This window comes from Drosophila subobscura, chromosome A (assembly GCF_008121235.1).
Source record: "Drosophila subobscura isolate 14011-0131.10 chromosome A, UCBerk_Dsub_1.0, whole genome shotgun sequence".
Taxonomy (NCBI): domain Eukaryota; kingdom Metazoa; phylum Arthropoda; class Insecta; order Diptera; family Drosophilidae; genus Drosophila; species Drosophila subobscura.
In genome coordinates this window covers 4557106-4584673 of record NC_048530.1, presented here as the reverse complement: position 1 = coordinate 4584673, position 27568 = coordinate 4557106, and the positions used below count along the sequence as shown (strand labels likewise).

At 49.8% G+C, this 27568-nt stretch overlaps 3 protein-coding genes across 5 annotated transcripts in view; 1 reads left to right on the top strand and 2 right to left on the bottom strand.

The window, feature by feature from the left end:
* Positions 1 to 5483: 5483 nt before the first annotated feature.
* LOC117889900 (protein CWC15 homolog) lies at positions 5484 to 6570 on the bottom strand. Its single transcript, XM_034794418.1, has 2 exons — positions 6335 to 6570; positions 5484 to 6242 (listed from the first exon to the last, which is right to left on the bottom strand). Exons 1-2 carry the CDS (start codon positions 6463 to 6465, stop codon positions 5618 to 5620), a joined length of 756 nt encoding a protein of 251 aa, XP_034650309.1. The 5' UTR covers positions 6466 to 6570; the 3' UTR covers positions 5484 to 5617.
* A 475-nt stretch (positions 6571 to 7045) lies between these two features.
* LOC117889875 (von Willebrand factor A domain-containing protein 8) lies at positions 7046 to 11856 on the top strand. Its single transcript, XM_034794387.1, has 7 exons — positions 7046 to 7386; positions 7466 to 7893; positions 7955 to 8275; positions 8346 to 8920; positions 8982 to 11096; positions 11164 to 11598; positions 11661 to 11856. The coding sequence occupies exons 1-7, from the start codon at positions 7179 to 7181 to the stop codon at positions 11758 to 11760; spliced, it is 4182 nt and encodes a 1393-aa protein (XP_034650278.1). The 5' UTR covers positions 7046 to 7178; the 3' UTR covers positions 11761 to 11856.
* A 155-nt stretch (positions 11857 to 12011) lies between these two features.
* LOC117889886 (neurogenic protein mastermind) overlaps positions 12012 to 27568 on the bottom strand; it is a 32482-nt gene continuing 16925 nt past the window's right edge. Inside the window, exons 3-11 of one of the 3 annotated variants that reach the window (XM_034794399.1) lie at positions 26695 to 26813; positions 26472 to 26629; positions 26209 to 26381; positions 25876 to 26070; positions 24605 to 24932; positions 20443 to 20711; positions 20119 to 20376; positions 15915 to 16210; positions 12012 to 15856 (exon numbers count right to left, since the gene is read on the bottom strand). In XM_034794399.1, the coding sequence (XP_034650290.1) occupies positions 14799 to 15856; positions 15915 to 16210; positions 20119 to 20376; positions 20443 to 20711; positions 24605 to 24932; positions 25876 to 26070; positions 26209 to 26381; positions 26472 to 26629; positions 26695 to 26813 (2854 nt within the window). In that variant the 3' untranslated portion in view covers positions 12012 to 14798. Of the gene's footprint in view, positions 15857 to 15914; positions 16211 to 18644; positions 19197 to 20118; positions 20377 to 20442; positions 20712 to 24604; positions 24933 to 25875; positions 26071 to 26208; positions 26382 to 26471; positions 26630 to 26694; positions 26814 to 27568 lie in introns of those variants that run through there. The other 2 variants (XR_004648550.1, XR_004648549.1) reach the window with 2 other exon arrangements.

Below are 27568 nucleotides of genomic sequence, written 5' to 3'. Positions count from 1 at the left end.
TCATCCAAAGCCAAATTGACGACAGCGATGATGACGATTTCATCGTAATCGACAGCCCATTGAGGCAGCGAATGCTGAATGCTGAATGCTGAGCCCGTGCACGTAACCCAAGAGCCAAGAGCCGCTCTCATCAATATGCGCAGCCCGATGCCGATCAATGGGAATGGAAACTCCCAAGCACCAGCGAAGCCAGCTAAGCCCGCAAAACAGCAACAACAAAAACAGCGGCAACAAACGCAAATTAACAATTAACGCAGGATATTTGGTGCAACCGCAGCCACAAGCAGCTGGCGGAGACTCGAAGGAGCCAAATAGAGATTGGCAATTTGGTGGCAACTGCCACACACTGCCCCAAGCAACATAAATCCATAAATTCAACCACGCGATAAGCGGCCAAAAACCGGCTCAGGCTGAGGCTGAGGCTCAGGCTTTGGCTTTGGGCTTTGGCTTTGTGGGGGGTTGCAGCTATGCCACATATATCGGGGTTTTTAGCGACTCTATAACTGTTGTATTATACGCTACGGATGGGTAATTGGCTACTGAGTACTGGGCACTGGACAGTGGGCAGTGCAAATCTGTCGCAGACACTTGCGCGTGCCAGATTGAGTCATCCGTGCGGGTGCGAGTGCGAGTATTTGTGTTTATTTACGTTGTACTTGTGCTCGTTGGGGGATTTTCGTCTGCTGGAGGTGTGGGAAAACAGCAACAAGGCAAAAGCACAACACAAATCGTCCAGACCCCCAAGTTACCCAGTAATCCGAGAGGAAATACTCGTAGTCCCACAATAAAACATTATCGGCAGCTCAAGTTAAAAGTTGAAACTTGTTAGAGTTAAACCCACAGCTAGATGATGAGCGGAATGTGCAAACTCTGTGGGCGTGCACTGTACTGGGCACTTGGATATTGTTGCTAAATGTTTGCAAAACTTTCGGAGCAACTTTTGCTCGAGCGTTCTGGCATGGTTCTGGAATCTCTCGCCTGGTTTTTACGCTCAAAACATTCGTGGAAGCGTGTGTGATTTCCACGAAGCTGGGCACTACGATATGTTGTAGTAAGTGTTCTATTAATACCCCTAGGGAGTGCTCTCTAATGGGCAGTGGCAGTGGCAGTGGCAGTGGCAGAGCTAACCCCAAAAGCTGATTGACCAAAAGGCATTTTTCAAATTGAAAAGTGAGGCCACAACCGCAAGGTGGTCTAACTACCTCTATTTATTGGCTGACATAATGGATGCAGGCGCTGCTCACAGGTACTTGGGTCCTTGGGCTCTGCTCCAACTGTTGGGCCAAGTGTGGCCGCAGCAACTCACCGGATGCACAGAGGCACTGGGCACAGGGCACAGGGCACAGACATGCACCCATCGGAATGACATTGTACCCATAGCCGCTTCCCTTGCCCAGCTCTGCGCTGGATGCCACAGCAATCGAGCAGACGACAACGAAACCTACAATTTGATTATCGCAATGAGAATTGCAGCACTTGGCAACGACAACGATTCACTTGGGGTACAGAGCCCCACGCACAGGCACAGAAACAGAAGCTGGTGGTCAGGGTCCCTCAGACCTCAGAGCTGGGTCCTTTTAGCCGTTTGCATTTTGTCAACATGTGTAGCTGTCTGTTTTAATGGTCAATTTCTCACTCTAAATGGATGCATGAGAATGAAAGCGAGGAGCAGGACCCTTCGGCCGCAGCAAGGAGCCAACCCAGAGGCACTCTCCATTTGCCATCCAAGGAATAGTTTGATCCGATCCAATCATTGAAGATGTAATCATCCCTTTGGGTTGATTCCTTCTCAATCTTTGCTTCGCTTGTGTCCATGTTTATTGGAGTTTTCCATAGCGTATCCGCTAGTCGTTGGTTTGCTGCACTGAGTCCGATTTTTGCCGGTTTTTCTTGCCCCGTCCAGGGGTTGGGGTGGCAGCAAAGAAAATGCAAACGGAACGCATTTTGTGGCCAGCGTACAGGCTCCTCTTTCTGTGTCTACGTCTCCGCTTGCTGCATGCCCCAACGCCGCAGCATTGCTACCCCAGAAGGAGTGTGGCATTAGTGGGGTGGGCTGTGCCCCATGGGGCATGTGGCACGACACACAGCATTTCGTACATTTTGGTTGACTTTTGCCGTTGGCCGGAAGTGTGACGGTACTCGTAGCAAGGAAGTAGTTAGAGTCCTGCGTGTGCAGGAGCTGGAGGAGACCAGCCATGGACCAGGACCGTAGGCCTCAGGATGCCTCAGGCAGCCACTCCTTCTCCTTCTCCCTCTCCTTCTTTTAATGGCAGCAAATCATTTACAGATGTCGCAACATTTTGCATAAAAACTTCTATCACAGACAACAAGAGGAACCGCCGCCGCCGCACCCCCCACTGTCTAACCTACCCCTTGCCCACGGGCAAGGTTAACCCTGCCACTGCCTCGCGGCCATGTGGCCAATGGCTTAAACGCTTTTCCAAGCAGGAAATGCATTTTCATTTAGCAACGGAAGTAGCTGCAAATGAGCTTTTAGTTTTTGCTCACCTTCATCCAGGCCCAACTCCTGCCCAAATTGTGCAATTTGCATTTCCGGCGAGCGGCAAATAGCCACCGAATCGGCAACGATCCACCCAAGCCCCCCACCTGTTGCCCAGCTGCTCAAGCATTAGTCCGACATTAGCCGCGACCAGTCAATGGCCTGGACTCCACCTGGACTGCCTCCCAACGTGTGTCCGGTCCGCCATCGCCTTGCTGCGGAAATATGCGTCTGGTCTGCCACATGTCCGCAGAGTGTGCGTGTGTTTGATTTCGCTCATTGATGCGTAGGTGAAAATTTGTTTATAATCAAATTAACTTCAACTTGGAATTAGTTTGGTCAGCAGGCTGCAACAGAGAGGCAGAGAGAGAGAGAGAGAGGAGCACCAAATCTGACAGAGATTTTGCAGCTAAAGCGGAAAAGCTGCCGTGCCCAAATGCAGAGCTCACCCACCAGAACTACTGCCCAAACGTTAACTGATGAACTCGCACGGCTGCTGGTGCCCCATCCTGATGCTGCCTTCCCCTCTCATGCCTGCTCTGGTCTGTTCTGGTCTGGTCTGGCGGCGGAGACGATTTACAAATGTTCATGGCGAGTAAATATGTCAAGTGCAGACCCCAACGAAAAAAAGGAACAAGAGAAATGCAAATAAAAATATTCATGCTACATGCCTCGCACGTGTGGCATGAGGTGCCTGTGCCTGTGCCTGTGTGTGTGTGTGTGTGTGTGTGTGGAGGCCACAAAATGCATTGGCTTTTTGGGTGCATGCGTTTCCGGTTGCACTCAGAGTGGCAAACGATTTTGCAGTGTAAATTGGTCAACTAAATTATGCAGCATCAGTTACACAGTTCGAGCAACAGCCAGAGCCAGGACCAAGCTGTCGCTGCATGCCACCCTGCCCCAGTCGCTGGCACTCTGCCCGCTTCGACACGAGGCCTCCTAGGCAACAGCTGACTCAAATTTGCATTCCATAAAATGTTAAAGCAAATATAGAGTGTTGCCTCCGCTGTGTGCATAGTTAGGGTGGCCTTTGGGCAGAATCCTCTCCTCCCAGGCTTGGCTCTTCCTTTTTTGTGGCACTTTCTCTGTGACTGGCTCTCGATTATCTTTAAGCACTTCTTACACTCATTGATGCTTCAATATAAGCCCCAAAATGAGCATCAATAAAGCTCTGAGCCGAACCAAGCTGCATGCCGCTTCCCCGCTCTCTCTCTCTCTCTCTCTCTCCGCCCAGCTGTGGCGCCAGAAACATATGTTCGCGGTCTTTATTTGGTGGTCAACTGGTCTAGTGACGCCTTCCGCCCCCATTCCACACCCCTCGGCATGCTTTGTCGCAACTCCGGCTATTTGTCACTTGCAACCGCGACCGGCCATTTCCGCCATCCAGTCGGTCGCCATATTTACGCTGCAGTTGTTTTTGTTGCAAGTTTATGCAGTTGTAAAATTGCTGACAATTGATAGGCCATGGCAATGGCACTGCACACACCACTCGGCGTTCTTCCACCCTCCACTCTTCACTCTCCACTCTTCCACTCTCCACTCTTCACTCTCCACTCTTCACTTTCTGGCCATGTCCATGGCCCCTGCTCGGTGGCCACAATTTAGCGCGCGGCGACTACCGAAAAGTGCAGCGCAGATTGCGAGGGTCTGGCCCGGTCAGCCTGCCTCTTGATGAATGCACAAATAATGGGGATGCATAATGCAAAACAGGAAATAAATTATTCTCGCTGCTGCTGCCGCACAGGTCTTGCCACTGCCACTGCCACTGTGCCGTAGGAGGAGGCGGACAGCAAGGCAGCAGCAGACAGAAGCAGCATAATCCGCAGCGTAATAACAACAATCATCATGATTCTTATGATCATTGTCAATCACAATCCATACTCCCAACACTGCTGAGCAAAAGAATTGAAAGCGAGCGGAGAGCAGCAGCAGCAGCAGCAGCAGCAGCAGCAGCAGCAGCAGCAGCAGCAGCAGCTGCTTCCAACTGTCCTCCAAGCAGTGTTCAAGGAGCTGTGCCTGTGCCTGTGCCTGTGCCTCAAGGGGGGATAATTTTCTGCACTCAAATCAACGCAGATTACGCCTTCGATTCCAGCCCCAAACCCCGTTGACGAGTGTAACATGATCATCGCTCTGACTGGCTTTTGGCCCGGGAATAATTTTGTTTGATTTTGATTCTGATCGAATTAGCGTAAAATTGAGCGTTCGTCAACTTTGGGAGCGGGGTCGCGACTGGTCGCTGCCCCGCAGTTGCCCAACCAGACATCAGACGGGGGCCAGCGGTGCCAGCGGTACCAGCGGGGTCTTAGCTCCGCTGAAACGTGGTCTCATTGACAATGTTAAGGTTCAGATGGGGCAGAGCAGAGCAGACCGCGTGCGGGGCATTAAAGAGGCGTGGAAATTGTGGGGCAAGCCTCCTTTGCCTACAAGCCCTGCCCTGCCCTGCCCTGCCCTGCTCCCCGTCTCCCCAGCCAGCTGATGATTTGCATTTGCTGCTGGAACTGCTATTCGGCTCGGAGCATCGACGTAATTGACGCAAGTTATTTTGCGCTCTCTGGCTCTGGCTCTTGTCTCTCGACTCCTTTTGGCAAATTGATTTTGCTTCGTGCCTCATCAGCAGCGACAATTGCCCTTATGATGATCGTCATCTGCCTTCTCCGTCTCTCATGATGATTGCCGCTGCCGCTGCCGCTGCCACTGCCTGGCAGTTCGCTTCTTATGCGCTTCGTGTGCTCACGTAGCTGATGCCCCTCGTTCCACTTTGACTCTGCTGCTGCTTCACCCTCCTGCTCTATGTGCTGTTGCTGCTGCTGCTGCTGGTTCTTCTGCCACTGGCTACCGATGTTTTTTGCGGTTTCACACTTTGGTTAAGGTTGCCTGCCCTTCGCACTCAGCGGTCGATCGTTGCCGCCGCGGTCAGGCATTGGCTCTGGGTCAGACTCGGAAGAACGCAACGCGGGAACGAGACGCAGCAGAGGTACATATGTAGGTGGTATACAAAAAATGTTAAATTTAATTAATTGGCCGCAGAAGGCAGCAGAAAGTTACACAAAATCTTCTCGTTCTTAATGGTTAACAAACAATTGTAATTATATTCTAGCTCCTGGGCTGCTTAGGTTCCTACTTAATGTACTTGTCCATGAACTTCTTGTGGAAATCGGAGCGCAGGGCGTCGTTGACGAAGTGCGTCTTCTTCTCGGGCGCCGAGCGGGCGCAGTTTTTGAACACGACGTCGTCGTCCCAGCGGCGCTTAATCTTGAGGTCACCGCCCAGGCCGGAGGCACGTCCGGCTGCGGAGGCAGCTGTGCCCGGCTCGTAGTTAATCAGGGGATTGCCGGAGAGGATGTTCTCCATGCGGATGCGCTCGTCCTCGCGACTTTTCTCGGCATCGCGTCGGGCTGTCTCCTGCAGGCGCTCGTGCTTGATCTTCTGCAGCTCGGCCAGCAGGGCGGCGTCATCGTCGTCCGAGTCGCTGTCCGAGTCCGAGCTGTCGTTGTCCAAGGCCTCGTCCGCATCCAGATTGGCCTGCTGTTGTTGCTGCTGCAGCAGCAGCTGGGCTTGACCGTCCACCTTGGCGCGCTTGCTGGCGCTGCCGCCCGCATTGTTGGCCTCGATGGCCTTGCGCACAATCGAGGGCAGGGCCTTGCCCGAGGCAGCACCAGGACGTGCCTCGCGCTCACGCTCCTCCAGCTCCTTGCGGAAGTCGCGGCTGCGGATCTCCTCGGTGGTGCCCTGTCCAGGCTCCCTGCGAATGATTATCGGTCACAATTATCAACTGAAAACTACAAAATGCAGGCCCTACGATGCTCGGATGCCTTTTGCGATGCGTTTGCTTACCTGTACTTCAGCTTGGTGTGGCCTGGCAAGTCGCGACTCGAGTACTGCTTGCTCAAAGCACTCAAATCCTTTTCGCCACGCCCTGAGCCACCGCGGGCGGGATCAAACGTTGGTCGTGCGGCTGTAGTCATATTTTGGGTTCCTTTTTTAGCCTCAACGACGACTTACACAATTAATTGTAAGTATTTTTCTGAAATTCGCTGTTCGTTTTGGTTGTCACCAGTGTGACCGCTGATTTATCGATGACATATACCGCGTGACCCTCAAAAATATACCGAAATATACCTTCTCATTTTCGGAAAGATACCGTAATTATAACCTATGCGGTGGTCCAGCTGGAGCTACAGCCTTCTTCCTGCAGAAGATCGATGACAGCTTGATTCTCTATGACAGTGACCGATTTAAGTTAAGATTAACATACATTACACACATAACATCCAAGTTTTTGCGTATGCATCCCGAAAGTCTGCTGCACTTTTTATTTGTATAAATAGGAGGGGTCATTACATTTGTTTACATGTATTGAAAATATTGATGCTTAAGTTTGGCAATTGTCACAAATATGAATCTCTGCGCATTGCCTGCGGGGTCCGAGCCAGTTCCATGTCAGCATCAGTTAACGTCCTGGTACCTTATCTGCAGATGATAAGGGCTTATTTCAGTATATATTTGAGGGGCAGACGGTATATTTGGCCAGCTGTTGCGTCTTCAGCATCGAATCGTTACCACGCGCGGGCTCCTCTATTTACGATTTTAACGACTTTGGCAACGCGCTTTGCCCCCAAACCCCTGAGCCAGCCCTTCCCCCTGACCAACGAGCGACAGCTGCCTGTCGTGGACTGCAATGCTGGCCAATTTGCAGGTCCGCAGTGGACACTTGTTGCGTCACAGGCTCCAACGGACCAGCCACTGGACACGCAGCTTAGCGAGCACCGCGCCCAGAGGTGCCAGCGACCAAGCCAAGGCGCCAGAGGACGATCGTCTGACCATCGGTGATGTAAGCGTGCGCCTGACCAAGCCGAAGCATCCGCATCTGGTGCCCCAGCAATACGGTAAGCATCGGAACGGGGATCAGATCCCATTTGTGATCAAAGGTCAATTGGTATTTAATCTGTCTGTTCCATCTGGCAGTGAAATACGCACCGGATGGCACCCTTCAGCTGACGCAGTCTGCCCTGCACCATCTGCGCTGGATGCTGCAGAAGGATGCCCTCAAGCAGGACATGTTCCTGCTGGGCCAGCCGGGCCCACTGCGTCGCCAGCTGGCCATGCAGTTCCTGGAGCTCACCCAGCGCGAGGTGGAGTATGTCTCACTGAGTCGCGACACCACCGAGAGCGACCTCAAGCAGCGACGCGAGATTCACAACAAGGCGGCCATCTACCACGACCAGGGAGCCGTGCGGGCCGCCATCCACGGACGCGTCCTCATCCTCGATGGCGTGGAGCACGCCGAGCGCAATGTGCTGCCCATACTGAACAACCTGCTGGAGAATCGTGAGATGCATTTGGAGGACGGCAAGTTCCTCATGTCGCCCGAACGCTACGACAAGCTGCTGGAGGTGCGTACCCCAGGAACACTCGACTCGATGTAAACTCTGATTACTGATTTTCACTCTGCAGAAGCATTCGCGCGAGCAGCTGGATGAGTGGGGCCTTCTGCGCGTCTCCGAGCACTTCCGCGTGGTGGCCTTGGGTCTGCCCACGCACAAGTACAAGGGCACCCCGCTAGATCCGCCGCTGCGCTCTCGCTTCCAGTCCCGCAACGTGACCAGCTACACCTACGGCGAGCTCTACGATGAGCTGCAGCAGCTGGCGCCGGCTGTGCCCGGCGATCAGCTGAAACAGCTCCTCACGTTCGCCCTCACCCTGCAGAAGGCAGACGACAGTCTCCAGCTGCCCGACTTTCCACTGCACAATCTTAAGCTGGGCGTTCAGATGCTGGTGCGAAACAATTGACACAGTTAGTTAGCAGTTAACTTACGCCTCTCCCTTCCGCTTTCCGCTTTCGCAGGAGGCCAATCCCGCCCTCAGCCTGCACGATGTCATCACTCGCATTTATCCGTATCAGTCCATGCTGAAGTCCGACCAGCAGAAGCGCGTCGAGGAGCTGCTGACTAGCCTGCATGTGCAGCGACTGCCTGGACAGACCATCCAAAGCATCACAAGCAGCGCACAGGCTGACCATCGCGTCACCCTCCAGCTGGATGACCTGAAACTGAGCCTGCCCGGAGGTGACACAGTGCCGGCCACGCCGAGCAACTTTGTGGATCTGCCGCACCAGCGACAGGCCTTGGCCGCACTGCTGCAGGCCTATGCCGTCGGCGATGTGTGTCTGCTGGGCGAAAAGGGCGTGGGCAAGCTCACCCTGACCAAGCAGCTGCTTCGGCTACTCCATCAAACCGCCGAGCCAATGATGCTGTACGAGGACATGACCTCCCGCGATCTGGTGCAGCAGCGCATCACCAGTCCCGAGGGTGACACCGTGTGGCGCGACTCGCCGCTGGTGCGAGCAGCCAAGGCCGGATCTGTGGTGGTGCTCAATGGCGTGCATCGCCTGCACAAGAGCACGGCGACTGTGCTGCAGCGGTAGGCATAATCAAATGGCATAATCCCCGTTGCCCCTCAACGCAATTCTTGTCTCCCGCAGGCTCATTCACGACCGGGAGCTCCTGCTGTGCGACGGCACCACCTTGCTGCGCCCGGACCGTTACCAGTCCCTGCTCCAGCAAGGGTTCTCCAGCGAGGAGCTGACGGCACGAGGTTTGCTGCCGATGCACGAAGCCTTCCGCATTGTGGCATTGGCGGAGCCACCACGTCCGGGCAGTGGGCAGCCGAATTGGCTCACGCCCGAGCTGCTGAGTCTGTTCCTCTACCAGGAGCTGCGTCCACTGCACCAGAGCGAGGAGCACGAGCTGCTGGCCCAGCTATGCGGCGGCCAGTTGCCGCCCCAAATGGATCAGCTGCTGAAGCTGGCCCAGCTGCTGCGCTCCTCGCAGGATCCGCTGACACAGGGCCTCGCCGGCACACTGTCCACGCGGCAGCTGCTCAAGTTGGCCCGTCGCCTGGCAGCCTACCCCAACAGCGAGCTGAGCGATGTGCACGAGATGCTGCAGAACACATTCCTGGCCAAGTTCATGCCGGCTCTGTCGCGCACCGCCCTGGAGCAGGTCATGCAGCAGGTGGGCATCCAACCCAGTGCAGAGAAGAGAAGGAGCAGCAGCAAAGGACAGATTGTCGTTGAGGGGAACACCTTGAGGATTGGGGAGACGCGCATGGAGTTGGGCAATCCCAGCCAGGCGCAAAGATCGAAGGTGCCCAGCACGCTGTTCTACGAGATGCCGCAGCACGTGGAGCTGCTGGAGCGACTGCTGCAGGACTATCTAATCGGTGACCACTTGCTGCTCGTGGGCAACCAGGGCGTGGGCAAGAACAAGCTGATCGACCGCTTGCTGGAGCTGATGCAGCGCCCGCGCGAGTACATCCAGCTGCATCGGGACACCACTGTGCACAGCCTGACGCTGCAGTCGACGCTGCAGGATGGCCAGGTGGCCTACGAGGACAGCGCCCTGGTCAAGGCTGTGCGCTCCGGCCATGTGCTGGTGGTGGACGAGGCCGACAAGGCGCCTGTGAATGTCACCTGCATTCTGCGCACTCTGGTGGAGAGCGGGGAGATGGTGCTGGCCGACGGCCGACGGATTGTGCCGCATGGCGCTGCTGGATCGCTGCCCAACTGCATCGAAACTCACCCAGAGTTCCGGCTCATCGTGCTGGCCAATCGTCCCGGCTTTCCCTTCCTGGGCAACGACTTTTTCGCCGCACTCGGCGACGTCTTCAGCTGCCATGCCATCAGCAATCCCCAGCCGGAGTCCGAGATCTATCTGCTGCAGCAGTACGGCCCCAGTGTGCCCACCAAGACGCTGCGTACGCTGGTGAACGCCTTCGGAGAGCTGCGCAGCCTGGCGGACGAGGGGATGCTCAACTATCCGTACTCCACCCGGGAGGTTGTCAGCATTGTGAAGCATTTAGAGCGCTATCCCGAGGAGAGCATAGCGGACGTGGTCGGCAATGTGCTCGACTTCGATCGCTATCAGCCGGAGGCGCTGCAGCAAGTCATTCAGGTGCTGGCCAAGCACGGCATCGAGGCGTACGCCCTGGACGAGGTGCAAATGCTGCGCCAGCGGAAGACACTGCAGGCATCGGTGGAGCGGCATAGCGGCTTGGGGGTATCCGGCCCGAAGTTCGGCAAGATCGATCCCAAGAACGAGCCGCACGTGGGCGGCAACACCTGGGCTGGCGGCAGTGGGGGACGTGACACAGCCGGACTGGGCGGCAAGGGTGGACCATTCCGGCTCGACAAGGGACACAAGGTGCATCAGCTGAGCGACGAGGAGAAGGCCGACGTTCCCGAGGAGATTAAGAAGGCGGCACGCGAAATGAACCGCAAAGCCTTCGAGGAGAAGCTCAAGGAGATCAAGATGTCCGCCCACGATCACAAGCTGTACGCCCAGTTCAGCGAGCCCAATCGGAAGCAGGTGCAGCAGCTGAAGGCCGTCCTGGAGGCCATGCAGACCAAAAGCAAGGAGCGACAGTGGCAGAAGTATCAGACGCATGGCGAACTGGACGATACGCGACTGGTGGAGGGCATCACGGGCGAGAAGAACATTTACAGGCGGCGAGCCGAGGCAAATCCCTGGGCAGACCACGTCCAAGAGAAGCCAAATCGTCTCAAGCTTGTCGTGGATGTTTCCGGCTCCATGTACAGGTAGGTCGCGACCTCAGTGTTGGCTTCCATTTGACTTATTTTTCTCAATGCTATTTCTTTGGTGCAGATTCAACGGATACGATGGACGGCTGGACCGACAGCTGGAAGCGGTGGTCATGGTAATGGAAGCCTTTGAGGGTTTCGAGAAGAAGATCGTGTACGACATCGTCGGCCACAGCGGCGAGGGCTGGGAAATACCCTTTGTGAACGTGGGCAGTGCCCCCAAGAACGACAAGGAGCGCTTCGAGACGATCCGCATGATGCACGCCCACTCGCAGTTCTGCTGGTCCGGCGACAGTACTGTGAAGGCAGCGCGCGAAGCCTGCACCAGCCTGGGCGCCGAGGATGACTATGACAATGCCATTGTTGTGGTCCTCAGTGATGCGAATCTATCGCGCTACGGCATTGCGCCCAAGGATCTGGCGTTGGCCCTCAAGAGGGGCGAGCCCAAGGTCAAGGGCTATTCCATATTCATTGGCAGCCTGGCCGAGGAGGCGGACAAGTGAGTCGAGTTCTCTCTTTTATTCATTTCAGATACTAATTCACTTCTCTCTCTCTCTACAGAATTAATTCGGAGATGCCGGCGGGACAGAGCTTCGTCTGCATGGACCTCACCAAGCTACCTCACATTCTCCAGCAGATATTCACCTCCTCGCTGCTGTAGAGTCACTTTGGGACCAGCATAAAAAGTCAATTAAGAGGCGAATTTAGTTAAATTTAAATGTGGATAATGTTTTGTGGATGATTAAGCTCAATTATTGTTCAATTCGTTTGTACATAAATCAATTGTTGTACTGTAAATAAATAACAAATAATTAAATTTAAAAATAATGAACTGGAAATAGAATTGATTGAAGATAATGCATAATAATATATGTATGCAGGAAGGGAATAAATACACGTTAAATGGTTTCGCATTATTATTTGTATTATTTATTAATTGCCTTTTGCTGTTTATGTTTGCTATTTGATTACTTGTCATATCATTTACAAATTACATATATGTAAGTATTGAATACATCAAAAAAAAAATTCAATTTAGAGCTCGTGGATTTACGACGGCTTCTGCTACGTCCTGAGCCGCTCTCTCTCTCTCTCGCTCTCTTTCTCTACAGCTTCTTTTCCTACTAGCATGGTGGGCCTGGGGGGGCGGATGGTGGAGAGGCCAGGGACAGGGACAGGGGTATACAAAAATGAAACAATTCACGATTTTGCATTAATAAAAAGTTGGTATAAAAATCTAAAACAATTTCATCCTCCGCATCTGCTGTTACATTTTACATTACATTAATTGTATTTGTTTTTTTCTTCTTGGTTTTCGTTTGTCGTTTGTCGTGTGTTGTTTTTTGGATGTACATATTTTTGTATGAATATTAAATATTGTTGCAAATTCATGAGTTAATGGGTTAGCAAAAACGCTTAAAAATATGGTAAGTATATATTTCTATATATACTATTGATCCTCTATATAGTCTATGCAAAGTTGATTCCTTGCAAATTCTCATGATCTATGCATGTGGCAGGGGGGCAGGAGAGGATTTGTTCGGGGTTGTGATTGGGGATCCTTTTCCTTAAACATCTATCTATATATATGTATATGTATATGTGTATATGAATCTTTCGCCAATTGCTGCAGTAAACAAAAAGGAATATGAACATATAGGCAAATACATATAGTCGCAGATTCCACTTGGATCCCAGGTGTGTGTGCTTTATTACAATTTGAGGACTTTTGTTTGCCTGGATGAAAGGTGAATGCAAACCATAAATAGATTTAACATGGAACAGACACAGATACGACACTGGACATATGCATGGATCATTTACCTACACTCCGATCGGTATAAAAGCTAACGTTATCTTAAAAACATAACAACAAAGTCTAACTCTATGTATGTATATACACATAAGCATGCACACAAACACATGTACATATATTCGTAGATACACACACACATGGTGGATAGATATAAGACTGGAAGCTGGAACCAAAGAATTTTGCGTTTGCACTCCACTCCACGCACAACATATTTCATATACATACATAGTACATACTGGTACGTAGACCACACACACCCACACACACACTAGACTTACATACATATATGTACACGAAAATCAAAACTTATCTGAATTGGACGACATTAAAGTTACACACAGACCATTGCGGCACCGGTTTCGGGTTTTCTTAAGAGGTACAACAAATTATAATAGACAAAATGTACTCTAACGCATTGCCAGTTACCATATACAGTGCGTTTCAGGGCTGTGGGAAGCGCTCTCGCTCTCGCTCTCTCTCGTTCCATAAAGCTTTCGATTGCAGTTTGTTAACGTTTAAAATCGAAGGTTAAATTTGTAAAGAAATATAATTAAAGATTTGAAAGCGCTAGAGCAAACAACTCTTTGAATCAACGAATTGAGAATTGAATTAGGCAATTGATGAACGAAGGATATGCTGTCGTTTGTTATTATTTGAAGGTGTTGGCTTGGTGAAATAAATCCATTCCTTTCTTGAACATTTTGCGAGTAATGTCTGAGTCGATATGAATAGATGTGACGCCTTCTTTGCGGTACACAGACATAGCATAGACATAGATACAATCTCTCTACAATTCTAAACAAAAATCGGACTATCATAGCACATGATTTACACACACTTACATATACATATGTATTGCTGCTATAAACACATTATATGGCATACATATACGTACATGCAGATGGTTTACATACACTAAATCTACTTAAGACACTGCCTTAAATATACATATGTGCATAAGTAATGTTGTTTCTTTTATTGGCCACGTTTCAAGTTGATTCCAAAGGGTTTTTCTAAGAGTATGTGCTCCAAACGAACGTAGATATCCCAATCTCACAGCTATGGAAACGCCCTGTATAGGCCACATGCACGTGTACAAAGTATTTCAATTGTGTTTTGCATTTCTTATCGAATTTCATGTTCGTTTTTTGTCGTTTTTGGTTCTTTTTCGTTATTTTTCTTGCTGATGAATTCGTATCGTAATATTGACCATATAAATGCTAACGGATGATGAGAATGATAAATATTAAAAGAGAGTGAATCTTGTAAGATGAATAATCATAAAAACAAAGCATAGAAATGCATAATAATAATAGTTAAAAGCTATAGCTACAACAGCAGTACGCAAGCGGTCCATGCACACACATATCTGGCATACGTATATGTACACACATATGTATATAACTTAGATATATACAATTTAAAATAGATTTAAAAAAAACAAACAAAAATAAAAAGAGACTGGGCTCGGGTTGACCAACTCAAAAGAAGGTTGAAAATTTGCGTTTGTTCGGCATTTGAGGGTTCTGGTGGTTCTGGTTATGAAGTTGCTGCTGCTGCAGCTGCAGCTGCGACTGCGTCTGCGGATGCTGAGGCTGATGCGAATTGTTGTGGTAGCTGCCAAAGCCGTTGCTCAGCTGCTTTACGGGCAGCACTGGCACCGAGGCATAGGCCGCTGGCTCCAACAATTGCTGGTGCTGAATCTGCTGCTGCTGCTGCTGTGACGGCTGTGGCTGCTGATGTTGGCATAAGAACTGCTGGTTGAGAGCAGCAATTGGTTGAGCTGTGCCTGTGCCTGTGCCTGTGGCTGTGACTGCAGCTGGGGCAGGATGGTGGCTGCTTTTGGAGGCGGGTGGCATTAGGAGGACGGGCACAACCACGGGTTATACGGAGATCTCGTAGTTCATGTCGTAGATGCTGGCCCGATCGGGCGTTGCCGAATTGGAGGCATTCTGCATGAGATGCGCATTGCTCTGTGGCTGAGATGCGCTCACGGGTGGCGCCACGCCGCTGGGCAGGCCGCCGTTGTTGTGCTGCTGGTGCTCGAGCGACTGCATCTCCATGGAGTCGGTCATCTCCAGGGCGCGCACAAAGCTCATGGGCCGTGTCGGTGTCTGCTTGCGCTTAATTTGTGGCGAGGGCTGCGTCTGCAGGGTGCCCGCTGCACTGCTCACACTGACACCGACCAGCGGATTGGGCGGGAAGACGGGTACACCTCCGCGGAGGGCTGGCTGATACCCACCGCCACCGGCTGCACCACCTATCGATGGTCCGCTGGCCGACACGCTGGCAATGCTGCCGCTGCTCCCTCCGGCGGCTCCTCCGTAGCGCAGAACGTAGCCCGTTTGTGCTGTGGAGGCCTGCGGCATTGTCGTGGGACTCGTGGGGTTCGAGCGATGATATGAGGCAGCTGCTGCCGCCGCAGCCACTGCCGCCTGTTGGTGTTGCTGTTGCTGCTGCTGTTGCTGCTGCTGCTGAACTGCGTAGTCCTGCAGACGCGAGTGCGTCATGATGAGCGGATGCGTGCCTCCTCCAGCTGTAATGTACTGAGCGTGCGGCACCACTCCGGACGAGTTTCCGCTGCTCGGCAGCGTGCCAGCACTACTGCCAATGCCACTCACAGCGGCCTGCTGTTGCTGCTGCTGCTGCTGCTGTTGGGCCCCGCCGGCGCTGTTGGTGCTGAAACCTGGTGAGGTGTCCTTCCACATGTAGACACCGCGCTGTGGGCTCCCAGCCAGCTCGCGTATGTTATCCACCGTATTGTTGGAGCGGGCGTAGGACAGCTCGTTGCCACCGCCCTGTCCCTGCCGCACCAGCTCCCCTTCAGAGAGGAAGCGGCGCTGGGGACTGCCACCGTACGCAGCCTGAGCCAATGCCGCGTGCTGCGGATGTGCCGCATGAGCTGCAGCTTGCTGTTGTTGTTGCTGCTGCTGCTGCAACGCTGCAAGATAAAGATAGAGGTAGAGAGAGAGATGGAGCTAGAGAAGGGGAGTACTCACCTTGCTGCTGCTGCTGCTGTTGATGCTGCATGAGGACGCGTTGCTGCTGGAGCAAGAGCTGTTGCTGCTGCTGCTGAATGGTCGGCGCCTGTGGATGCTGCGGCGGCAGCCCGCTGGTGTACTCATAGTATGCTGCCGCTGCAGCCGCCGCCGCTGCTGCCTGCTGCTGTTGTTGTTGTTGTTGCTGCTGCTGCTGCTGCTGTTGGGCCACTGCTGCCGCCGCTACAGCCGCTGCCTGGGCATTCAGGCCAATGAAGTCGGGACGTCTCGGTTGCGTGGGCGTGCCCGGATTGGATCTGTGGAGTGATGAATAGTGACAAAGGCAAACATTAACCATTGGAGCGAACTGTGGGCACGCAGAACGTAGCGTTAGAGCAACTGTTAGGCGACAAATGAGGCGTCAAATGCATTCAGTTATGCATTTATGTGCACATATTTATATGTGGGTATGCGAAGGTGAAGGGCGTGTAAGTGTGAGGACGATGCCCCTGCGCACATTAAATTCGATTCGATTCTGTTTTTGTTACTCCAACAAAACAGTTTTTAGAGCACAGCTGAAACCTCCAGCAGTTAGTAACAGTTAGACACAGAGAATTACAGCGATTGCAGCAGTGACACACACAGACACGCAAAATGGTTACAGAATCGCAGATGTAATCACCGATTGGTTAACCCATTGCCTTCGCTTCGGACTCTCAACTCATGTGGGGAGTTACAGAAGTTATTGATGATGGAAGTTAAGCAAAAGTTATTTAGAACAGATTACACATGGTGGATGAAAAATCAGAGACTGGCACCATCTGTGCTCCATTCCACAGCAGTTTGAAGACAATCCTCATGGGATAATGGTTAAATGGCATGTGATCGATAGGTTAATCGCACGTTAATCGATAAACGCGGGTAAATACAAGTATGCATCGAATGGTAAGCTTTATGCGTTTCAGTATTGGTTTTTTTGTCTCTTAATATTACAATTACACATGAGAAATGCCCAGAACCAGCTCGCTGGTCGATGTGGATTGGGTTAAGTGAATGAACAGCGATTTCCATTTCTTCGCAATGAACCACAGCCCACAGAGGAAAGAGAACAGTGGAACGTAGATTGTGGGCATACTTGGAATCTGTCTCTCCTCTCCTTTTGGTCTTCCTTCTAGGCGAAACGCTCAGCAATTGTACCCTGGAAGCCGCTATGGGCCACGGCCTGAACAAAGTCCACCACAGTGCGCGGCACATCGGAGCGCACCACCTTCACCGCGATGTGCAGCATATTAACAAGGCCGTAGAGCACAATGCCGAAGAGGATGATGGGCGCCAGGATGAGCTTGGCCTGGATGGAGTGGCGAGTGTTGTCCTCGAAGTCGAAAAACTCGCACAGGTTGTCGGGGCCCAGCAGGCGCCTGCGTACCATCAGCACCTGCTCCTTGAGCCAGCTGAAGTACCAGCACAGGAACAGCAGAATGTTCGATGCCAGGTAGCCCAGTACGAAGCCTATCAGTGTGATGTAGTCCATCTTGGACGCGGAACGATCCTCTTGGGCGAGCACTTCACGCTCTCTTCCGCTGTAAGGCAGCATGTAAGTGCCAGGCGCCTGCTCAGCTGCCCTGCCCTGATCCATCCTGCCCACGTGGTCGCTTTCGTTGTCATTGTCAGACTCCTGGTAAGACTCCTCGTCGTCCTCAGATGTGGTTGGCACCGCCGCACCGCTGCTCCGGAATCCGCTTCTGGTATGGGGCGACTGGTCCCATGCATTCCGCATCCATCTGGCACGCTGCCCGCCGGTGGCCGACTGCAACTGATTCAAAGCGTCGCTAAGAACCGAGGACCGCACGCCTGCCTCGAGCGTATGGTCGCCGCCAGCTGCCTCAAAGCCAAGGTCGTCGATTCCTGCGCCACCGCCCTGCAGGCGACTTAAATTCGCGTGGAAGCGTCGCCCAGTCAGGCTCCTGTCAAACAGACTCAGGGCACGGAGTCGCGACTGGTGCGCGTTCGCTCGTTGTTCATTGTTCATCGAGATGGTTGGTTGTTGGTTGTGTGTATTGTGGATAGAGTATAGAGTGAATGGGGCCGAGTCGGGGTCGAGAAAGAGTGTGTGAACAGCAGCCAAATATAAACTACAAATTGGAATTTAATTTTTGCGCAAAGCTTACGACTTTGAGATCTGTTCTGTGTTGAAAACTGTATGGAATGAATGGCCAAACGGAAATCAATTCGAGCGACATTTGGGACCAAACGAAGGCCTACTCCTTCCTACACATTCCAGTGTGCTAGCTGGAAACAACACAAAGTGACAGGTGACAGCTTGCAGGAGGGTGAACAAGGCGAAAAGAGAGAGAGAGAACATGGACACAACGTTGTAAATATGTAAATGTGTTTTAGATCAAGTCAAGAAACCTATTCCCTATCGATGAAAGTTATTTTACAATTACAGAATGGTATCCCATAGAGGACTTTGTGGGCTGCAAATCAGCAAAGGGTGGATGGGTTCGCAGGTTTGCCTGGAACCCCTGCAGACGATCACAAAAAATATGAGATGGCTCTACTCCCTGATCCTCGTGGCTATCATATTTATGTATGCATGGGGGATGTTGTTGAGGGTGGTGTGTATGACTGAGGGCAAAAGGCGGACGCAAACAAAACGGAATAAAGAAACTCTGACAATATTGAAGAATCAACGAAAATGAACGAAACGAAACGAAACAAAATAGAAAGAAGAACGAAAATCAAACTCACCTCACGCGCGGCACAAGGAGTGTGGGAAGGTTACAGGGTGCAGCACGTGGCACGTAGAACGGGGGCACAAGGAGTGTAGTAGTAGTAGTGGTGGTAGAGAAGGTTTATACAGGGTGCAGCACGTGGCTGGCTCGTGTTGATGGTTGCAGAAGTACATTGGTACATGGTTGGATAGTTGATAGAACAAGTGTAAGAGCGATAAAAAGAGAAAGAAAGGCGACGACGACGACGATGACAACGGCTTTGACTCGTGGTTTACTCTGTGGGTGTTTGTGTGTGTGTGTGTGTGTAGGAGCTATGTACATTATGTATACATACATAAGTATATCATTTGATCCTTGTGGGGGTGGGTTTTACTTATCTTTTTTATTGACTTAGCTGTACTTTATTTAGATATTAGATTTATTGCTTTTGTTTCTTTGATTGGTTTTGTTGTTGTTGTTGTTGTTGTTGTTGCTGTTTGTCAGTTGGTTTGGTTTTATCGCGGTATTTCGGTTCTCATTAGGTTCTTAGGCTTAGGAATTAGTACTGTTCTCAGAATTTGAGTATTGACTTCGGTACACAAACAAACAAAAAATAAGAAAACGAAAAAGAAAAAGTTGGAAAAATAATTAGTTCATAAGGTAAGGTGGTGCACACAGAAAAATCATGATTGTACATATAAAAAAGGGTGGTGAAAGGAATCCAATGGGAATGAGAATAAGAATGGGCACACACAAGGGACGAAAAGGGTGGCAGGGTGGCATATATATGTATGTACAAAAGCAGGGGCCATTGAACCCGCCGATGAGCATCTCTGTCGCAGCCATTTCTCAGCCGAATAGAACGGAATGTATAGCCTTCTCTCTTCTATCTATGTATGTACATACATACATACATATGTAACTAGTGGAATCTTGCTAGTGGAAGCTTGAAAAAAAAGTGAATGCGGGAGTGAAGTCGGAGAGCGATAAGTTGTTGATTTCGGGAAAGCAGAGAAGGAGGCAAAAAATGGTAGGCTAAAGCAAGAGAGCAAGAGAGCTAGCTTAAAGCTTGGAGTACCGGTCATTGATGCATAGAAAGCGGTAAACGGGCGATGGCTGAGCTAAGCTAACGGAAATGCGTACGAACCAAAGAGACAAAGAGAGCGACAGAGGCCATGTGCGATTGAGTTTCATAGCTCGCTGCTTTGAATGTCCGCCGTGAGAGGAGAGGAAACACAACGAACGAGAGGAATGCAAAGCGATGCAGGAGCAAAACTAACGGTAAACACGGTTATTCGATGGAATTTCAGCTGCAACTACTCGAGACACGCAGGCAAACACACACACACACATATCGGATTTAAGCGATTAAAAAGGTACAACAACAACAGGAGCAGCAGCAGAATAGCAGCAATAAGGAGGGGGAACACGGGGAGCACTGGGTGAGCGAGGAGTAGCTAGCATGAGGAGCGAGAGAGGGGGGTGGTGGTGGTGGGAATGGAGAGACTCACCTTCGCACTGGACTTGCCATTACCAGGGGCGTTGCCACGCCCAGCGGCTTAATTCGTTGCTGCATGGTGGGTGTGGCGGTGGTCGTCCCGCTGCGTTGATTTTGTGCTGCTGCCGCCGCCACTGCAGCCGCAGCCGCTGCTGCCGCTATAGCCTGTTGCTGCTGGACACTGACGCCGACGCCATAGCCAACGTTGACGCCGCCGGGATGGTCCGGCGAAAGAGCATCGCTCGTATAGCCGCGCTGTGGATCCAGGCCCCTGAGAATGCAACAACAAGAGAGATCAGTCGTGGCCACAAAGACAGACAGAGGGAGAGAGTCTCACCTGGGTCGCGCATGCGGACTGTGGCGCGGATGGTAGAGACGCATGTGGCGGGGCGAGTCGCCTCCTCCGCCTCCGGCCGTGCTCTGGGAGTTGGGCATGCCCGTGGCTATGCTGCCGTTGAGGCCGCCGCCGACGCCGTCGCTCACCTGCGGCAGGTAAAAGTTGCTCGAGTTATGGCGCTGCAGCGGCGGCGTCGGCTCGCAGTCTTGGCTCTGTGAGGCGGGCGGCGGCTCCAGATCCGTGTCGGAGCACTCACGTCCGGGCGATAGCTGTGGATTATCAAAGTAATTATCGCAAACACGGAGATTAGTTATTGATTGACAGATCGAAACGGGAGCAAAGATCGACACAGACTTAGGCCTACATTTAGTTGCGTTCGTTTCCAAACAAAACAAAAATAATAATTGTAATTAGAATAGAGAGTAGGAGAAATATAAGTAGACGTAGACATAGATATAGACGGAAATGAAGAAAAAGGAAGGAGATGAAAACGTATACGAAAACGAGGTGAAACATAAAAATTGTACACAAAATGTGGTAATGAGAGGGGATCGGGGGCTGTGGCTGTGTCGGTTGGTGGGTGGGGTGTGTGTGTGTGTGTGTGTGGAACTCCCCGCCGGAAGGGAGCGGAATGGACTGGGAGGGTCGTCCCCCAAAGGCCCAACATAAACTGAACGCAAGGCCACGCTGGAATATCAATTATCATTTAGTTTTTAGCAAGAGATCAGGGGAGGGAAAAGAAGGAAAACTTGAATGGGTGTGGTAAAAGTCTCGACAAAAAGCACTGCAAAACGAAAATGGTCAAAGTGGTAAATTCACAATAAGGACGAAACCGACGATTACCCTTGCAGACAGAGATAATTCCCTGGTATAATAGTTTGGTGAGAAGAGAGGTGAAATATTTTTTTCTTTTTGGTTAAAATAATATCCATGGATCAGACATTCAAATTCGAAAATAAATGCATTCTTGCAAACTTAAGAATGCGAAGGAATATTTGTCGGAAAACATCACGAATCAGAGGACAACGTATCAGTGATCAGTGATCATGGGAGCAGATATCGTGTTTTTGTGTTCTTGAGAGTGTAGATGATGGATTCCTTCATAGATATCAAGAAAAGATAGTGCACGATCTTTTACTAATGTTATTTTGCCTTATCCATAGCCACTAATCATGTGAACAGAACCATCGAAGGATCACTGATCACTGATTACGGATTAATACAGACGAGGCAGCAGACAAGCTCAAGGAGAGAGCATCGTCATATTTTTTGGGTTTCTTGCTACTGATTTGTACTTTTTTAAAATTTGCTAGTGTACTGTTGAGAGAGACACAGAGAGACATAGAGAGAGAGAGAGGGAGAGGGAGAGCTATGGCTAGAATTTGAGAGAGAGAGAGCGAGATAAAGATAGGGTGTGCAAAGGAGGAGGGGTAAGGAAGAGTACCAAATTTTGAGAGAAAAAAAATAGAATTGTATTTGTAATGGAAATCATAAGAGGACAACAAGTTGAAATCAATAATTCTCGTTGGAAAGTCAAGGTCAAGGTCAATCAATCAATCATGAATCAAAAATAAATACGGAATACAATTTTGGTTTTGTTTTTGGTTTTTTTAGATAGTTTTTACCTTTATCGGTGCTCGCAGTAAGTGTAGAGTATTTTGTTCATTTGATTTTTATTTTATAGTCTTTCTTTTTTTGATTTGTTTTTCGAGTTTCGACCAATTCTTTTCGATATAAGTATGTATGCTATATGGTTCTATATATATGTATGTGCTATGTATATGTATGTATGTCTGTAGTACTGTTGTAACACAACACACGACGACAGTTCTGAAGCATGTACATACATACAAAACGTAGCTGGCCAAGCGGGCCAAAGCCTTCTAGTAGAACACGAAACGGAAACGGAAACAGCAACAGAAACGGGTTAAAATGCCCAAACGGAGCGGGTCAACTAAATATGTATGTGGTAATGGGTGTCAATCACAAAGCAACGCAAATAATACGGGATTACGGGAATACGGCAAATCAACAGGTTCATCCGCTTGCATGCAAAAGTGACAGGAAAAGGGCGTGGAAGAAAGAGGTGGGGGAAAGTGTTGGAGGAGGTTACGGTGAAAACAATAAATGGAATAAAAACAAGTGAAAACTAAAAACAACAACGGCTAGCCGAAGTTCTACCTCTACCAGTCGAAACTTATCGGAGTCCGATGAGAGCACGGTCCCAGCAGGACCCAGCAGAAACTTTGATCCGGAGTGGACATGGACGGTACAAGGCGCCTCATTTTACTTCAGTTAACGTTGAAATTGAATGAACTTTTAGTCAAAAGGGTTTTGATCACTGAAGGTTAAAATCCGCATATTTTGATTGTTCATTTTGACTCCATTAGCGATTGCCCAAAACTAGCCTAGCATATTATTCATTTAATTTTCAGTGGCGTAATGGGTTTCCATGCCGAAACTTTTCGTTTCCATCCTTTGGTATTTGGCTTAGGAATCGTGGAATCAGACAACATCAGACGGAAATGATTTTGACCAGCCACATAAATTGTACTACATTGAGGTGCATCCAAAATATTTATGGTCCATAAAGGGTATTTGTGTTAGGCGAGAAAAACAAATCTAAAAAATGGAGCCAACTAAAAGTAAAGGACAATGGAATTTTACATGGATGAAGGTTGTTAATTTATTTTGAAAATGTATGGGGGGGGTTGGGGAGGTAGATACGATATATGTTTGGCTATAAGTTTCCGCAAAGAAGGAGAGCCAAAGCGACTGGCAATAGCCATAGCATTAGCATGGGCAAAGAAACGAGAAGAAAGTAGACAGAGCGGGAGGAGGTGTGTGCGTGTGAGAACTTTTCTTTGGCCTTTCCATGGTCCTGTAATGGGTGTGGCACCACCCAGCAGCAGACTGATGGTGGAGATGAAAAGCGGGTAACCAGGGAAAAACTCTCTTTCTAGCCCAAAGCAGAGAAGAAAAAGCGGAAAAGCAGAGAAATAAAAGCAATACGACCGTAAGTGCAGTGCAGCAGCCAAAAGGAAAATAAATTAATGTTTGCAGTGCAGATAGTGGGGGGTGGTGGGGCATGGAGGGGGAGTTAAGGTGCAGGACTAGCCATGGTGGCACGACACGTAAAGCCACAAGGACAGGCTGAGATAGTCGTACCTCAGAGAGTTAGTTAGTCTCTTTATTCGCTTACATTATTGCATACAAATGTTTGTAGGTATTTATCCTGTACAGTGAACCACCATCCCTTGGTGGTAGAATTCAGTCATTTGTTGGTATTTTAGGAGAAGTAGTAAGTAAGTATAACGCTGGGGTGGACTACAACTTGGAAGCAGATGGACAACAGTTAGTTTTCCAATGAGGAGACAACACCAATATCAGTGTTAATTAATTGACAGTCCTTGTTGCACTCCCAAAGAGTCTTGTTTGCTTCGGCGCAAACTGTCCGTTAAATAGAGCCTTCGCTGTACTGTGGTCTTACGAGAATATTTACATTTTCGATTCACATCATTAAAAGTAGTTGGGGTTGAGGTTCGAGCGGTACGGGGATTAGAGCAAATGATAAATGAGCAACAGAAGGAGAGGATCCAAAGAGGATTCAACGAGAGAAAAGGAAGGAGAAGGAATTTAGAGAGCGAAATTTAAGCGAAAAAAAAAAGAAATAACGGAATCAAAATAGAAACAAAAACAGAAACAAACAACAGTTAACGGTAACAATTACGGTTCAAAAATAATAATAAAAACACCAATTACAAAAATTACAACAACTAATTAGCTAATTCAAGTAACAAACAACAGGTGGCGCCAGCAATCCCCCATTCAGCTATTGAAAGCTAAAAGAAGGAACGATATTTCCGACACCACCTGAAGTACCGACCGCAGGTGGTGCCACCAATAAGAGAGGGATTGCTGTCGCCATCTGGATAACACTATAGGGTATATGGGGTGTAGGGTATATATGGGGTATATTAGTTAGATACAATAGATACAATAGGATACATAGATATATGTAATGGGAATCTGTTCTTTTGTGGCTTTGCATTAATTTGCTGGCTCTTTTGAATGAGTTTGATTTGATTTGAAGGTTGAAGTTTGTCGAAGTTTTTTGTTTTTTTGGTTGCAAAAATGATTGACTTGTTTTTTGTTTACCCACCTTACTGTAAAGCGTTGTGCTGCCCGACCGTTGATTATAACCATTGCCCTCGGCCATATAAGTCTTTACCTGAATTCCGCGCTTCTCCCGACTCGACTCGTAGTAGGAGCGGGGCGAATACTGCACCGCTGTACCACGCATACCGCCACCGGCACCGACGCCGCCGCCACTGCCACCACTGCCGATGGCAGCAGCAGCAGTCCCGTTGCCACCGGGACCGCCGCTGGAATTGTTTTGTTGATTGTTCGTCCGATCGTTGCATATCGTGCTAATGGCCTGATTCTGGGTCTGCGATCGCCTCGATTCGTACTTCTTTGGGTTGAGTAAGCTGTGAGTGAGAGTGTAGAGTAGATAGAGATTAAGTATTACAAATCACCCGATGGACTGCACACGTGTAAAATAGCGAGTCGAACTCTGCTGAATCTCTGCTGGCTCTGCTGTCTCTGCTACATGCTGTGGCTCTGCTCTCTGCTGTTAATAGTAGTTCTGCTGTTACTGCTGTTGCTCTGTTCTGTTGCTCTGCTGTTAATCGTCATAGATCTGCTCTTACTACTGTCGCTTTGCTCTCTGCTGTTAGTAGTAGTTCTGCTGTTACTGCTGTAGATGTGCTCTTACTACTGTTGCTTTTCTCTCTGCTGTTAGTGGTAGTTCTGCTGTTCCTGCTGTTGCTTTGCTATCTGCTGTTTGTCTACATAGTTCTGCTGTTACTACTGTTGCTTGTTGCGCTTCTTTTACTGTTCTACTGTTAACATTGTTCTGCTGCTGTTGATCTCACTGTTGCTCAGTACTGTTAATTTCCATATGTACATATGTAATTGTGCTATTGCTACTGTTCTCTGCTTTAGCTCTCCCTCCTTCTGCTGTTAATATTGTACTGATGCTACCAAATATGTTCTCAATGCGCAATTGCTAATCTAACAGCCGCTTAAACTTTCATGTGGACGCAATTGACAGGGCAATCTAAAATCTACACGCTAGACAGTTTAACAAGTTTAATTTAACGATTTAAATAAATTGAATAAACATGAGCTGTACGACCTGCAACGTTTCATTTCTGGTATTCTGTTACATATGCACTATGGAATTTATTGCCTGATAGGCATTTGTGGCTAGCAATTTGCCATAGGCCATAGAGACAAGTGTTTCCCTTCAAGCGTTGAACAATTAAAATTAACAATCTCTAATCGATATCATCTGGAGCCCACACACATTCCCAGCCAAACCACCTCAACCCACCCTGCCAGTGGGCACTGGTGGGTTTGGATACTCACCTTGGATACTGTGGTCCAAACTGTGTGTAGCAGCAGTTGTGCCAGCAGCCGCGCGAGAACGGATTGTAGCCGCCCTTGAACTTGCCCGTGACCTGCTCGTTGGTCGTGCGACCCCGTGACACCAGCACCATGTGGAAGCCGGTCAGGCCGAATATGGGTATCGCCAGGACGGTCACAAGGCCCATCAGTATCATGCTGTAGAGTTAAGGGTTAAGGGAAACCACACAGACACAAACATATGTAAATCGGAGAGAGGAAACACTTTCTCCCCATAGGAACTCTACCTAAATATTAATTAATGTGTTTTTGCTTTGTCTTTTTGGTAAAGGATACGCTACAATGGGCGCCGTGTCCTTGATGTTGGGCATTATCTTGAGCACATAGACCAGGCACAGCGAGAATATGCTCAGCATGTGGATGGAGAGTGAGACGAGGAAGAAGAAAAAGAATCGATAGTTCCTCCGGCCAATGCAGTTGTTCACCCACGGGCAATGATGGTCGAACGTCTGTTGAGTCGAAATCAAAACAAATTAGAATCAGAATCATAATCAGAATCAGAAATTAGGGGCAATTCCCAGCAAAAGGATTGCACTTACCTCTATGCAGTGATTGCATACGGAACAGTGGGAGCAGCGGGGCGGGCGATAGAACTTGCAGGTGACGCACCATTTCATCTTGACGGTGATGCCGTTGATCTCAGCATTCTTGTAGAGCGGGGCGCGCAGCTCCTCCTCGCAGTCTTCGTCGGGTGAGGCTAGAATGCAGTCGAAGTTTAGGCTGTGCGGACTGGCGCCGTACCTCGCTTAGCACGCTACATACCTTTGGGTATAATGCCCGGGTCCATGAACGTTGCCAGCGTAAAGTTCGCCAGCACGAAGAATGTGATGACACCCTGGTAGGCCAGCACCCATGGTTGGCTCTTTACGTAGTATTGGCAGCTGGAAAAACATAAATAAAATAACAATTAAAAGCTGCTTATAGGGTGTGCCAATAGTCCATACATATCGTGGGATGTTTCACGTAATCATTCAAAGCTGTTACAGAGGCTCAAAGTCCCCATCTCAGAGAACGCCTCTAATTTCACAGCAAACATTGGGAAAGGAAGCGGCGTGGGGCGACCATTAAATAGAGTCAAACAACTAGCGGCGGGCCAGTTCGAACTGGCCACCAACCAGCAGGAGATGCCTCCCCCCGCATAGTTACAGAGACCGCCCGGTGGGGTCGCCGCAATCACTTTAGAGTGTACTGAACCGGAACTGGGACCGTTTTCCCCTCCACTACTGCCAACCATTGGCCCACTGCCAAGCGAAGGCTCGACCCGCAGGCCGCATCCTGCATCCTGCATCCGATTCAAACCGAGAGCAGCAGCAAGCCCTGAGCCAACACGAAACACGTGTCCTTTAGCCCATTTCCATTTCCGTCTGTCTTCGCTGTCTCCACTCTCTCGCCCCACGACCACCAGCCGACAGATGCATTTGCAATGATGCCCGGAACTTTTGTACGGGTGTGCGGGTTTCGGTGTACGGTTTACGGCTTTCGGCTTTCGGGTTACGGGTTACTTAAGGTGAATGTATTACTTTTTGCGCAATTCTCACTGCATTACGGATTGCTTGGGCATGCACAAAGCCATACCGCAGGAAAAGTTCCAATGGCAGCAGCAGCATCATCAGTCTGAATCATGCTGCATAGGATG

Excerpts from the sequence above, each read along its gene's own strand:
- LOC117889900 (XM_034794418.1), bottom strand. The coding sequence starts at position 6,465 with ATGACTACAGCCGCACGACCAACGTTTGATCCCGCCCGCGGTGGCTCA. Across the intron at positions 6,243-6,334 it reads CACACCAAGCTGAAGTACAG|GGAGCCTGGACAGGGCACCA; the intron begins GTAAGCAAACGC and ends AATCATTCGCAG.
- LOC117889875 (XM_034794387.1), top strand. The coding sequence starts at position 7,179 with ATGCTGGCCAATTTGCAGGTCCGCAGTGGACACTTGTTGCGTCACAGG. Across the intron at positions 7,387-7,465 it reads TCTGGTGCCCCAGCAATACG|TGAAATACGCACCGGATGGC; the intron begins GTAAGCATCGGA and ends TCCATCTGGCAG. Across the intron at positions 7,894-7,954 it reads GCTACGACAAGCTGCTGGAG|AAGCATTCGCGCGAGCAGCT; the intron begins GTGCGTACCCCA and ends TTCACTCTGCAG.